General features: G+C 45.1%; 1 protein-coding gene and 1 long non-coding RNA gene across 2 annotated transcripts in view; one reads left to right on the top strand and one right to left on the bottom strand.

The window, feature by feature from the left end:
* Positions 1-13,262, bottom strand: part of LOC149981403 (uncharacterized) — a 169,870-nt gene that overhangs the window by 93,996 nt on the left and 62,612 nt on the right. The window lies entirely within an intron of this gene.
* On the top strand, positions 7,325-10,880 carry LOC110529455 (claudin-20-like). The gene is made up of 2 exons (XM_021611631.3): positions 7,325-7,976; positions 8,495-10,880. Exon 2 carries the CDS (start codon positions 8,646-8,648, stop codon positions 9,558-9,560), a length of 915 nt encoding a protein of 304 aa, XP_021467306.1. The 5' UTR covers positions 7,325-7,976; positions 8,495-8,645; the 3' UTR covers positions 9,561-10,880.

The following is a 13,262-nucleotide window of genomic DNA, read 5'->3' as shown; positions in this document are numbered from 1 at the left end:
TTTAATTAAATTTAATTAAAATATCTCCATTTGTAGGGAACTTTCAAATAATTCACTGGGAAGATCTAACTTGATCATAATAAACACATTTTAGAGCCCAAAACGGCCGTCTATTTTTATTTTGGGGGCTGTTCTGTCAATCGTACTTTACATCAGCTTTCTAGGGCAGACCAGGGCTTTTGGCAGCGCTATGTTGCTACACAGTAGCCGACCAGCAGAGCTGGTGACTTCACGCTCCAGACTGGACACTGGGGGCCTGGAATTACTATGTGAAGAATAATTGTTGATACATTTTTCATTATGGCAAATCAAGTCTGACATTTTAAAATGGAAATTACAAACTTTAGAAGCCTTTTTAAACTTTGAATACACTACAAGTTTGCCTTTCCTGCCGTGCAGGAAAATCCTCAGCAACAAAAGAGTGATCAAATTAAGATTCTAAATCTGTAGTATCACACATTAGTATTCTAACAGCACTACAATGCAACATTTCTCATTGCTGGACAGCTTGTCATCACAGTAAACATCAGTGAATTCACTAATCCATTTGTCTCTTAACTAAAAAACTTTACTGGGTCTTTGTTAGTCTGCTGGCTGCTCATACTGTAGCTTTTTCCCTTTAAAAATAGATTTGCTGAATGAGCTCAACACAGGTTTTTTATGAGCTTGTATGTACAAGGCTTTAAAGAGGGAACAACAAACACAATAGCAACCTGTAATGAATAACAGACTAATGAATCGTCTAAATTGCCCGGTTTTACTGTATGACTATTTTCATTACAACACAATAAAAATTCCTTGGCTGTCAGACCAATTTCAACATTTCTTTTTAAAACAAACTTTAAACAGGCAGTGAAAACGTTGGAAGTTGGAACCGTGCTCGCCAGTTGACATTAACAATAACTTTTTATTTAAATAATTCTGGGTAGGGCCGCCTTTTAAACCATCATTACAAATGTATTTAAATAATTCTGGGTAGGGCCGCCTTTTAAACCATCATTACAAATTTATCGCTGGATTTCTAATTTTACTCTTCCTTGGAAGTGACAACAGAATAACAGTCTGTTACTGCTAAACAATAGTCCTCAGTTATCATCTCCTCCACCATTAAACGTTATCAATGGCTCTCTTTCAATGAACCTGAGGTGATGATGTAGGAGTATTCCGTAGGACGGTGTGTATCATGTGTAACCTACACATACGGCTAATACAACTTGACACTTGAACTTCTAACTTGATGAGCAATATTAGGGAGAGCGACAACAACATCTAATCAGTACCAGGTACTACTGTCCCTTAGAAATTATGGGAGTGAAGCACAAACAAGCCACAAAGTTAATGGAACCAAGGAGTAGTAGAATGTGACAATAACAACTAGCCTACACATCAACGGCTACTACTCCAGTTAGTGGAGGCCAGGCCACAGAGCTAGAATAACACTCCTGCTGTCACGTTCGTTTGAATGATTGGACCAAGGCGCAGCGTTCCAAATATTTTAATAAATCGAAACTCACCAAACAAAACAATAAAGCACAAACCAAACGTGAAGCTAACAGCGCTACTGGGCAACTATACATAGACAAGATCCCACAGAGCTAGCACAATGAGGAAATGGCTGCCTAAATATGATCCCCAATCAGAGACAACGATAAACAGCTGTCTCTGATTGGGAACCATACAAGGCCAACATAAATCATTAATCACCTAGATGACCCACCCTAGTCACTATCACGCCCCAACCAACATAGAGAATAAACAGCTCTCTATGGTCAGGGCATGACAGACTCCACCCGCAAAACCTGACTCAATAGGGGAGGGTCCGGGTGGACATCTATGATGGATGACATAGGGCGTCGGGGGCGGCTCCGGTGCGGGGCGAAGTACCCACTCCGCTCACAGATACGTCGCTGGAGGCTCTGGACTGAGAACCCCTGCTGAAGGCTCCGGACCGCAGACCATCTCAGGAGGCTCCGGGCTGTAGACCGTCTCAGGAGGGTCTGGACCGTGAAACGTCGCCGGAGGTTCCGGACCGTGAAACATTGCCGGAGGTTCCGGATCGGGAACTGTCGCCGGAAGCGCTGGACTGGGAACTGTCGCCGGAAGCGCTGGACTGGGAACTGTCGCCGGAAGCGCTGGACTGGGAACTGTCGCCGGAAGCGCTGGACTGGGAACTGTCGCCGGAAGCGCTGGACTGGGAACTGTCGCCGGAAGCGCTGGACTGGGAACTGTCGCCGGAAGCGCTGGACTGGGAACTGTCGCCGGAAGCGCTGGACTGGGAACTGTCGCCGGAAGCGCTGGACTGGGAACTGTCGCCAGAATCTCTGAACTGGGAACTGTCGCCGGAAGCACTGGACTGGGAACTGTCGCCGGAAGCGCTGGACTGGGAACTGTGAGGAGGCACAGGACGTACTGGACTGTGAAGGCACACTGGAGACACAGTACGTATGGCCGGCGCAGGATATACTGGGCCGTGGAGGCGCACTGGAGGTCTGGAGCTTAGAGCTGGCACAACGCGTCCTGGCTGGATGCTCACTTTAGCCTGGCAAGTGGGGGGCGCTGGCACAGGACGCACTGGGCTGTGAGGGTGCACTGGCGATACAGTGCGTAGAGCCGGCGCAGGATATCCTGGTCCGAGGAGACGTACTGGAGACCAGGAGCGCTGAGCTGGCACAACCGGTCCTGGCTAGATGCTCCCTTTCGTATGGCAAGTGCGAGGAGCTGGCACAGAACGCACCGGGCTGTGGATGCGCCCTGGAGACACATTGCGTATCTCCGCAAAACATGGTGCCTGACTAGTCCCACGCTCCTCATGGCAACTGTCTTCCTCCAGACACCAAAACATCCACTCTACCTCATCACTCGCCTCAACCATCCCATTATTCCTCTTCGCTCCCAGACTCGTCCCTCGGCTTCGCCGACCAACACGTGTTCCCCCAACCCAAAGTGTTTTGGGGCTGCCTCTCGGGCTTCCATCGTGGTCGTGAAATTCGGAGTCGCCGTTGATCCTCATTCGCTGCCTTTGCCTGCTTCCATGGCAGGGTCTTGTCCCCTGCCATAACTTCCTCCCATGTCCATGATGTCCTCCACTCACTTTTCTCCTGGGCCCAGGATCCCTGCTCCTCCTGACCACGCTGCTTCGTCCTTTGGTGGTGGGATCTTTTGTCATGTTCATTTGAATGATTGGACCAAGGCGCAGCGTGCATAGAGTTCCAGATATTTTAATACATCGAAACTCACCAAACAAAACAATAAAGCACAAACCAAACGTGAAGCTAGCAGAGCTACTAGGCAACTATACATGCCCTATTCTAGTGGAGGCCACAGAGCTAGAATAACACTATACTATTCCAGTTGAGGCCACAGAGCTAGAATAACACTACTCTACTATTCTAGTGGAGGCCACAGAGCTAGAATAACACTACTCTACTATTCTAGTCGAGACCACAGAGCTAGAATAACACTAATCTACTATTCTAGTTGAGGCCACAGAGCTAGAATAACACTACTCTACTATTCTAGTGGAGGCCACAGAGCTAGAATAACACTACTCTACTATTCTAGTGGAGACCACAGAGCTAGAATAACACTATACTATTCTAGTTGAGGCCACAGAGCTAGAATAACACTACTCTACTATTCTAGTGGAGGCCACAGAGCTAGAATAACACTACTCTACTATTCTAGTTGAGGCCACAGAGCTAGAATAACACTAATCTACTATTCTAGTCGAGACCACAGAGCTAGAATAACACTAATCTACTATTCTAGTTGAGGCCACAGAGCTAGAATAACACTAATCTACTATTCTAGTGGAGGCCACAGAGCTAGAATAACACTACTCTACTATTCTAGTGGAGACCACAGAGCTAGAATAACACTATACTATTCTAGTGGAGACCACAGAGCTAGAATAACACTATACTATTCTAGTGGAGACCACAGAGCTAGAATAACACTATACAATTCTAGTGGAGACCACAGAGCTAGAATAACACTACTCTACTATTCTAGTGGAGGCCACAGAGTTAGAATAACACTACTCTACTATTCTAGTGGAGACCACAGAGCTAGAATAACACTAATCTACTATTCTGGTGGAGGCCACAGAGCTAGAATAACACTGATCTACTATTCTAGTGGAGACCACAGAGCTAGAATAACACTAATCTACTATTCTAGTGGAGACCACAGAGCTAGAATAACACTAATCTACTATTCTAGTGGAGACCACAGAGCTAGAATAACACTATACTATTCTAGTGGAGACCACAGAGCTAGAATAACACTATACAATTCTAGTGGAGACCACAGAGCTAGAATAACACTACTCTACTATTCTAGTGGAGGCCACAGAGTTAGAATAACACTACTCTACTATTCTAGTGGAGACCACAGAGCTAGAATAACACTAATCTACTATTCTGGTGGAGGCCACAGAGCTAGAATAACACTGATCTACTATTCTAGTGGAGACCACAGAGCTAGAATAACACTGATCTACTATTCTAGTGGAGACCACAGAGCTAGAATAACACTAATCTACTATTCTAGTGGAGACCACAGAGCTAGAATAACACTAATCTACTATTCTAGTGGAGACCACAGAGCTAGAATAACACTAATCTACTATTCTAGTCGAGACCACAGAGCTAGAATAACACTAATCTACTATTCTAGTGGAGACCACAGAGCTAGAATAACACTAATGTACTATTCTGGTGGAGGCCACAGAGCTAGAATAACACTGATCTACTATTCTAGTGGAGACCACAGAGCTAGAATAACACTATACAATTCTAGTGGAGACCACAGAGCTAGAATAACACTACTCTACTATTCTAGTCGAGACCACAGAGCTAGAATAACACTAATCTACTATTCTAGTGGAGACCACAGAGCTAGAATAACACTGATCTACTATTCTAGTGGAGGCCACAGAGCTAGAATAACACTAATCTACTATTCTAGTCGAGACCACAGAGCTAGAATAACACTAATCTACTATTCTAGTGGAGACCACAGAGCTAGAATAACACTGATCTACTATTCTAGTGGAGGCCACAGAGCTAGAATAACACTGATCTACTATTCTAGTGGAGGCCACAGAGCTAGAATAACACTGATCTACTATTCTAGTGGAGACCACAGAGCTAGAATAACACTGATCTACTATTCTAGTGGAGGCCACGGAGCTAGAACAACACTACTCTACTATTCTAGTGGAGACCACAGAGATAGAATAACACTATACAATTCTAGTCGAGACCACAGAGCTAGAATAACACTAATCTACTATTCTAGTGGAGGCCACAGAGTTAGAATAACACTAATCTACTATTCTGGTGGAGGCCACAGAGCTAGAATAACACTATACTATTCTAGTGGAGGCCACAGAGCTAGAATAACACTGATCTACTATTCTAGTGGAGGCCACAGAGCTAGAATAACACTAATCTACTATTCTAGTCGAGACCACAGAGCTAGAATAACACTAATCTACTATTGTAGTGGAGACCACAGAGCTAGAATAACACTGATCTACTATTCTAGTGGAGGCCACAGAGCTAGAATAACACTACTCTACTATTCTCGTGGAGGCCACAGACCCAGAATTACACTAATCTACTCTTCTTAGAGCTGCATTGGTTCCCATCTCCCTCCTTGGCTGCGTTCCAGACTCACTAGTCACTTTATAGTGGACTAATTCTGACCAAGGCCCATTGTGCACTCTAAAGTGAATAAGGGGCCATTTGCGACCCAGCCCTCCTCTCCCCATGCTCCCCTTGCTTCTCAGAGCTAACCATGTACCAAAAACACTACATCACATACACTGGTGTAGTCCCATGACTCAACAGGCTGGTAAAGGACATCAATCTCAAAGATATGAATTATATCCAGACATCACATACCATTCATATGAGAGATGTTCAGTGATGTTCTGTTAGTAGTTCGTTGTATGTTTTCTTGTCCTCAGGGTCACTCTCCCGAAAAAAAAAAGTGCATGACCTTACCTGCCTGTGTAGCTTGCTTGGTAAACTCTTGGTAACATAATAGAGGAGAATTGGGAAGAAACTAATTTCAACTGAAATCCAAGTATTTTTTTCTAGGTCTAAATAACTGTCTAATACTGGGTAATACAATGATGGTGATACAACGGATTATCTGGTCAGGTCTTAAAAAGATCTTTGTTACTTCCTGATATTACTATTTTGAGTAGTAAAAGTCCATATACTTTTTGTACAGAGCAATAAGGAACACTAGTGTGATAGATGCAGTGTGTAAAATTCACAAGACTGTTTTTCCTTTGAGACTAAAAGTAGACCGGCTCTGTATCAAAGCCCAACTTCTGTGTGCCTGGAAGAAGAAATAACAAATGCATGGAGCACCACTTATATTAGCCAGCCATGTCCTCTCACATCACACACACAGCCTACGATTCTGCAATTTCAATGACTTCAATGTAACTGTCTGTCTGAGGCGGGAAGCCCAAAATTGGTCCTGAGTTAAACCCACTCCTGCTGTCACTCCTGCTGTCATTCACTTCCGGATGCTTCTGCTGTTTGGGGCAGTGTATTCTGGGATCTATTATGTGTCCCTAATCACACCCTATTCCCTATATAGTGCACTACTTAGTACACACTGTTGGGAATAGGGTGTCATTTGGGACACAGGGAATGACCTCTTTATGCTGCTGAGTAGAGGTGGGATGCAGAGGAATGGATGGAGGGGTGTACACATAGAGCTAAGAGTCGAGTAATGAGGACTACAGCTGTGTAATAATCACAGTGGCATTTCCCCTCCATACTCCCTCCCTCAGAGGGTGGCTAGGTAGGTATAGGCCTGGGAGGGAGCCTGCTGCATGCCATCGTCTGGGCTGGAAAATATCATGGTAATGGGTTAATGGGAGTAGGCAGACTGGCTCAGGTCAAATGATCTCTTCTCTTCCAGTAATATTTCCCCCTTTTTTCAAATGAATGTAGTCTTTCTTTCCTAAAATGAGGGGTTGGAATGGAGGAGGCAGTTTGGTAGAGTCGGATAGGGGGGGAGTGGGAGTGGGTAGGAACATTTATATTTTCTGTTTATCCCTCTGGTAATCGTTCCTGTTGGGGCAGGTCTGCCACTATGGGGTGCTTTCCCCTCTGTTGTCACAGTGTGTGGATATATAGATAGAGGATTACTTCAAGGATAGGTTGTGACTGTTGTTGGGATACCAGCGCTGTGTGTGTTCCATCTCTACAAATGGAGGGGGCGGTTCACACAGTCTTATCTGTGTGTTGCAGTCGGCCATACTTCATGCGGTCAATTGAAAGGCGGCACCTTCTTCTCAGCTGCAAGGCTAAAGGATGGGGATGCAGGTCCTCGCCATCTTTCCGTTTATACTGTGCTCTGAGTGACGCCGTCGAAACACCACAAAAAGCCACCATCGAACGAACACCAATGACAAATCAAACCTCAAAACTCTTGGCTGTCTAAATGATATATTGAACCAATTAAAGGGGACCAACAATATCTTCAACTGCAAATTTCAGTCAGACATTTAATATGCCGTGATAAAGAATATTGGCTTACTACTGTCTTTTATCATTACTACTCATTTGCTGAGAGGACATTAGCTCTGCGGCTGTTCATCTGAATCAATGACCTTCAGGTTATACTAGTCCAGTTGTTTAACCACTCTCACAGCACATTGCTGCTCAGTTTTGCAGTATTTCTCTCAGTTCACCACTTAGTTCTCCTTAGTGGTACTGTAGCTCACAGGCAACAAGAATGTGCGGCTGCCATGTCTCTACTGGACACTGAAAAGGATGGAATTGTATGTTGTGTTGCTAAGGAGATGGTAGGAGGACGGAGGAGGTGCGAATCACTGAGCTGCTTAGCCTATTGTTTTGTTAGGTGTTTTTTCCATCTCTTTTGTGCCCAGAAAACATTGAGAAGAGACTGACGCACCACGGCACACTGTCCGAGACACACAAAAGGTAAGGAGGCTTTTTTTCTCAAAACACTGCAATTACAAACAAACGATTCACTTTAACAATGCATTTATGTTGTCTTTAATGTCAGAACGTCACCACCATAGAAGACAAACTAAAGAATTGGAGAAATTACAAATTATTCTAAAAGATTATTGAAATAGCTTATGTATGCTGCAATGACATATATTGTAAATTGAGTTTATGTATAGAGGCAGCATTTACCTCATAGCTAAAGTGAAGTGAAGTAGCTGCCTGCTGTAAAAGAGTAACCCTCTTTCAGAGGAAGGACACTGCAGCTTTAAATGCACATAATTGAGTCTTTAAATGAACACCACAAAACTCAGTCACACAAAGCCAGGGATGCAGAGTTAAAATGCAGAAAAAAAGAGCAGAGCGCAGTTTCCTTTTCCCATCACAAGCCCCTGCCTCATACAGCACCTGCCTCATCCAGCCCCTGTCTCCTCCGTCTGATCGTCACGCTTGCTCGCTCAGTTCAATTCTCATTTCGATTTTTATCACAGCCCACTGAAGCCTGCACTGAGGAATTATCTGCTGTCAGGACCTGAGGCTGCACGGGGGCGATAGGGAGAGACGGAGCCAGGGAGCCAGGCTCGGGCCACCACAGGGTGACGGTGCCGCTGTGCCGGAGAGGAGGGGACTCGCAACTCGGCGATGGCGTCCTCCACCATGCAGATCCTCGCCTTTGCCCTGGCGCTGCTGGGCGTCCTGGGCGCCACCGTGGCCACGCTGCTGCCCAACTGGAAGGTGAGTGCCGACGTGGGCTCCAACATCATGACTGCCATCTCCCAGATGCAGGGGCTGTGGATGGACTGCACCTGGTACAGCACCGGCGTGTTCAGCTGCACCTTGAAGTACTCTGTGCTGTCGCTGCCCGCCTACCTGCAGACCGCCCGGACGACAATGGTTCTGTCGTGCATGATGGGTTGCCTGGGCCTTTGTCTTGCCGCCCTAGGGCTGAAGTGCACCCGCTGGGGGGGCAGTCATCGGGCAAAGGGGCACGCGGCCATTGCCGCGGGGGGTTGCTTAATCCTGGCTGGCATTCTCTGCTTGGTGCCCGCTTCCTGGTTCACCAACGAGGTCATCACCACCTTCCTGGACTCCAACGTGCCCGAGAGCAGTAAATACGAGCCTGGGGGGGCCGTGTACGTGACCTTTGTCTCTGCCGGCTTCCTGCTTGCCAGTGGGGTCATCTTTTGTTTGTCGTGTCCCGGAAAAAGAGACTACACCTCGACCTCCACCTCTACCACCTTTCCTGACAAACTACTGCAGCAGCAGATAAACCAAGAGCAACTACAGCGCGACCTGATACAGTGTGACCTGATGCAGCGCGATCAACAGCAACGGGAGCAGAAGGACTTTAAACAGCAGACGTCGCCCAATGAGCAGTCGAGCCAAGAGCAGCTACAGTGGGTTGACAAAGGGTCCCAGGGTAAGGTCCAAGCAGCTGACGACATCCAGCAGGAGAAGCCTCTACATGAAGACAAGGGAACGCAGCAGTTCTATTCTCCATCCAGAGTCCCTCCAAAAGACACCCGGGCTGGTTACAGCCTGCAGGACTATGTTTAATATGTTTTATCCCTAAACCCTACTCTTGTTAGTGGGGTGGGGGGAGAATCCTGAGGACATTCTACTGGCTGCCTTGTGAAGGGGAGAGAGTGGAGAAAGAGGGGGAGGAAGGATGGGAGGAGGAGGGAGAGAGTGGAGGGGAGAAAGAGAGGGAGGGAGGAGGCTAATGACGTTGACAGCCTTATCGCCACCTCTCATCTGTTCTCTCTCGCTACTGCGAGCACAAGCAGTAAAGGTATTCCCAAACTACTGGAGAAAGACAGCTTGTGGATCCAGATTCCTGGGGCAAATGCCTCCTTGACTGCTGCTGTGGTGGGCGGAAAGACACAAGGGTAGGGTAGAGTAGAGGTGCCATAAAAATGCACAAACACAGCGCAAGTACTGTCAATCCTGTGACAAGTTCCTTTAAAAACTGATGCGGAGGCTTTTCCATACCAAAGGTTTCAATGAGAAAAAAAGTGCTGATGATAACTAGCTGTTAATAATAAGCCATCAGAACGATTGCATAGTAAGATAGCGTCGATATGTCTGGAAAAAGCCATTCTTTGCTATCTTGTGTCCTTTTAGAACCCATTTGCCTTGTGAGACAAAAAATAATCATCAATTATATTTTCCAAAGCTAAACGGACTGATTGATATTGAGTCTTCTTTGCATGCTAATTATCTGTAGCTTGTTAAATAATTCAGTGGAATGCAGAGTAGTTACTGAAACATAGTTACCAAAGCTTGTGCCTAAAAGAATGTGTAGAACTTCAACTGTCTGTAAAGGAGACTTAGAGAAGATTAACAAAGTGAAAAGGGAGTTCAGATTCCCACCAACACCATACACAAACATCCAGTCCATTTTTTTCCTGTGAGTTGTGGAGGGGAATAAGGTGCATGGCAGCGCAGGCTGTCAGAGATAATGATCCTCTTTGCTTTCCCATTATCCCCTCGCTACGGCTGGATGCACACTACTCATTTACTGCACCCCCCCCCCCCCCCCCCCCCGCACACGCACACACACACACACACCCTCGTCCTTCCTCTCCCTCTCTAGCTGCGAGGGTAATAGGGTCTTGTACCCAATCATCTTTACGGCGTGTGTCCGTGTGTCATTGCTGCAGGAGGCACAGCGGTAGGAGTCTGTTCTGTGGCCAGAGGTTAGCTGTCACAAGCTGCTGTCCCCTCGTGTTGACGGAGGGTAATAGATGCTACGTCCCAAATGGTACCTTATTCCCCATTTAAGGCACTTCTTTTGACCAAGGCCCATACATAGGGAAGGAAGGGTTCCACAAAAAGTGGTGATATTATTTGGCTCCCCAAGTATTCCGAGAAAAATATATAAATAATTTCATAGTTGGAAATAAAGAAGGTAAAATCATCAGAAAATCAGAAAATAATTCCCTGCATTCCCACACATACTGGGCACAATGGAAAAACAATGTCATATTTTGGGTTTAGTTGTCATCTAAATGCAATATAGTATCATTGATGACACAGTGCATTCGGAAAGTATTCAGACCCCTTTACTTTTTCCACATTACAGCCTTATTCTAAAATGTATTCAATTATTTTTTCCCTCATCAATCTACACACAATACCCCATAATGACACATCAAAAACAGGCTTTTAGACATTTTAGCAAATTTATTTTAAAAAAATTTAAAAAAAATGAAACATCACATTTACATAAGTATTCAGACCCTTTTCTCCGTACTTTGTTGAAGCACCTTTTGCAGTGATTACAGCCTTGAGTCTTCTTGGGTATGACGCTACAAGCTTGGCACATCTGTATTTGGGGAAGTTCTCGCATTCTTCTCTGCAGATCCTCTCATGCTCTGTCAGGTTGGATGGGGAGAATTGCTGCACAGCTATTTTCAGGTCTCTCCAGAGATGTTCAAATCGGGTTCAAGTCCGGGCTCTGGCTGGCCCACTCAAGGACATTCAGAGACTTGTCCCGAAGCCACTCCTGCATTGTCTTAGCTGTGTGCTTAGGGTTGTTGTGCTGTTGCAAGTTAAACCTCTGCCCCAGTCTGAGGTCCTGAGCGCTCTGGAGCAGGTTTTCATCAAGGACCTCTCTGTACTTTGCTCCGTTCATCTTTGCCTTGATCCTGACTAGTCTCCCAGTCCATGTTGCTGAAAAACATAACCACAGCATGATGCTGCCACCACCATGCTTCACCGTAGGGATGATACCAGGTTTTCTCCAGATGTGACGCTTGGCATTCAGCCAAAGAGTTCAATCTTGGTTTCATCTGACCAGAGAATCTTGTTTCTCATGGTCAGTTCTTTAGGTGCCTTTAGGCGAACTCCAAGCAGGCTGTCATGTGCCTTTTACTGAGGAGTGGCTTCCATCTGGCCACTCTACCATAAAGGCCTGATTGGTGGTGCTGCAGAGATGGTTGTACTTCTGGAAGGTTCTCCCATCTCTAGAGCTCTGTCAGTCTGTCAGTCCTTCTCCCTCGATTGCTCAGTTTGGCCGAGCGGCCAGCTCTAGGAAGAGACTTAGTGGTACCCTTCCCCAGATCTGTGCCTCGACACAATCCTGTCTCGGAAGTCCACGGACAATTCCTTCGACCTCATGGCTTGGTTTTTGCTCTGACATGCACTGTCAAATGTGGGACCTAAGATAGACAGGTGTGTGCCTTTCCAAATCATGTCCGATCAATTGAATTTACCACAGGTGGACTCCAATCAAGTTGTAGAAACGTCTCAAGGATGATCAATGGAAACAGGATGCACCTGAGCTCAATTTCGAGTCTCAAAGCAAAGAGTCTGAATACATATGTAAATTAAATATTTTTGTTTTTTATTTTTAATAAATTAGCAAACATTTCTAAAACCCTGTTTTTGCTTTGTCATTATGGGGTATTGTGTGTAGATTGCTGAGGAATTGTTTTTATTTAATCAATTTTAGAATAAGTTTGTAACAAAATGTGAAAAAAGTCAAGGGGTCTGAAAACTTTCCGAAGGCACTGTATATGACTTATAAAGTAAGGTTACATCTCATTTGCCTACCCTTGGGAACGACTTTGCTAGCAACCTTGAATATATGTCATTATTAAGAGTTCTCCCAATAATCATTTTCACGGTAGCACATTGGTAGTAGTCAGTGACAAACATCAAAGCGAAGCATGGCTTGGCTTGGATAAAACCCAGGATGGGAGACCAAATTAATAGCTGTTGATAGATCAACTGTCCAGTAGGAGGTGCTGCCCAGACTATAGTTGATTTTTTATAAACATTGAAGATCTGATGTTATTTCAAAAGGTACAAATTCAACATATTTTATACAAGGTTTGTCTATGTTGAAAGTTGGTTACAATGAATACATAATCCTGTGGTTGAAAGCTGACATATGGAGTTGTTTTAAGATCGCCATACCAAGGATCATTTGGCTATTTTATTATGAATTTTTAGGACCCCTTCAGGCAACAATGATTTACTTAGATTTTTTTAATATAAAATATTGAGTTGAAAATAATGTGCTGAGTAGAACATAGAACATTGATCTCAGGCATGAGTAGGTCTAGATGGCAGGGCTGCTCTTGTTTTGGAAAAGAGACATTGTGGCTACCTTTCTCCAGCGATTTCAGATTTTAAAAAATGTTGTTGTGTGTTTGCTCACATGTCAGCACATACAGTTGAAGTTAGAAGTTTCCATACACTTAGCTTGGAGTCATTAAAACTCGTTTTCCAACCACTCCACAAATTTCTTGT

This window comes from Oncorhynchus mykiss, chromosome 8, assembly GCF_057628025.1.
Source record: "Oncorhynchus mykiss isolate SJ-2025 chromosome 8, ASM5762802v1, whole genome shotgun sequence".
Taxonomy (NCBI): Eukaryota; Metazoa; Chordata; class Actinopteri; order Salmoniformes; family Salmonidae; genus Oncorhynchus; species Oncorhynchus mykiss.
Note: the sequence above shows the minus strand (reverse complement) of the source record. Positions and strands in the feature narration are given on the sequence as shown.

Bases quoted from the DNA above. Each gene is read 5' to 3' on its own strand.
- LOC110529455 (XM_021611631.3), top strand. From the start codon at position 8,646: ATGGCGTCCTCCACCATGCAGATCCTCGCCTTTGCCCTGGCGCTGCTG.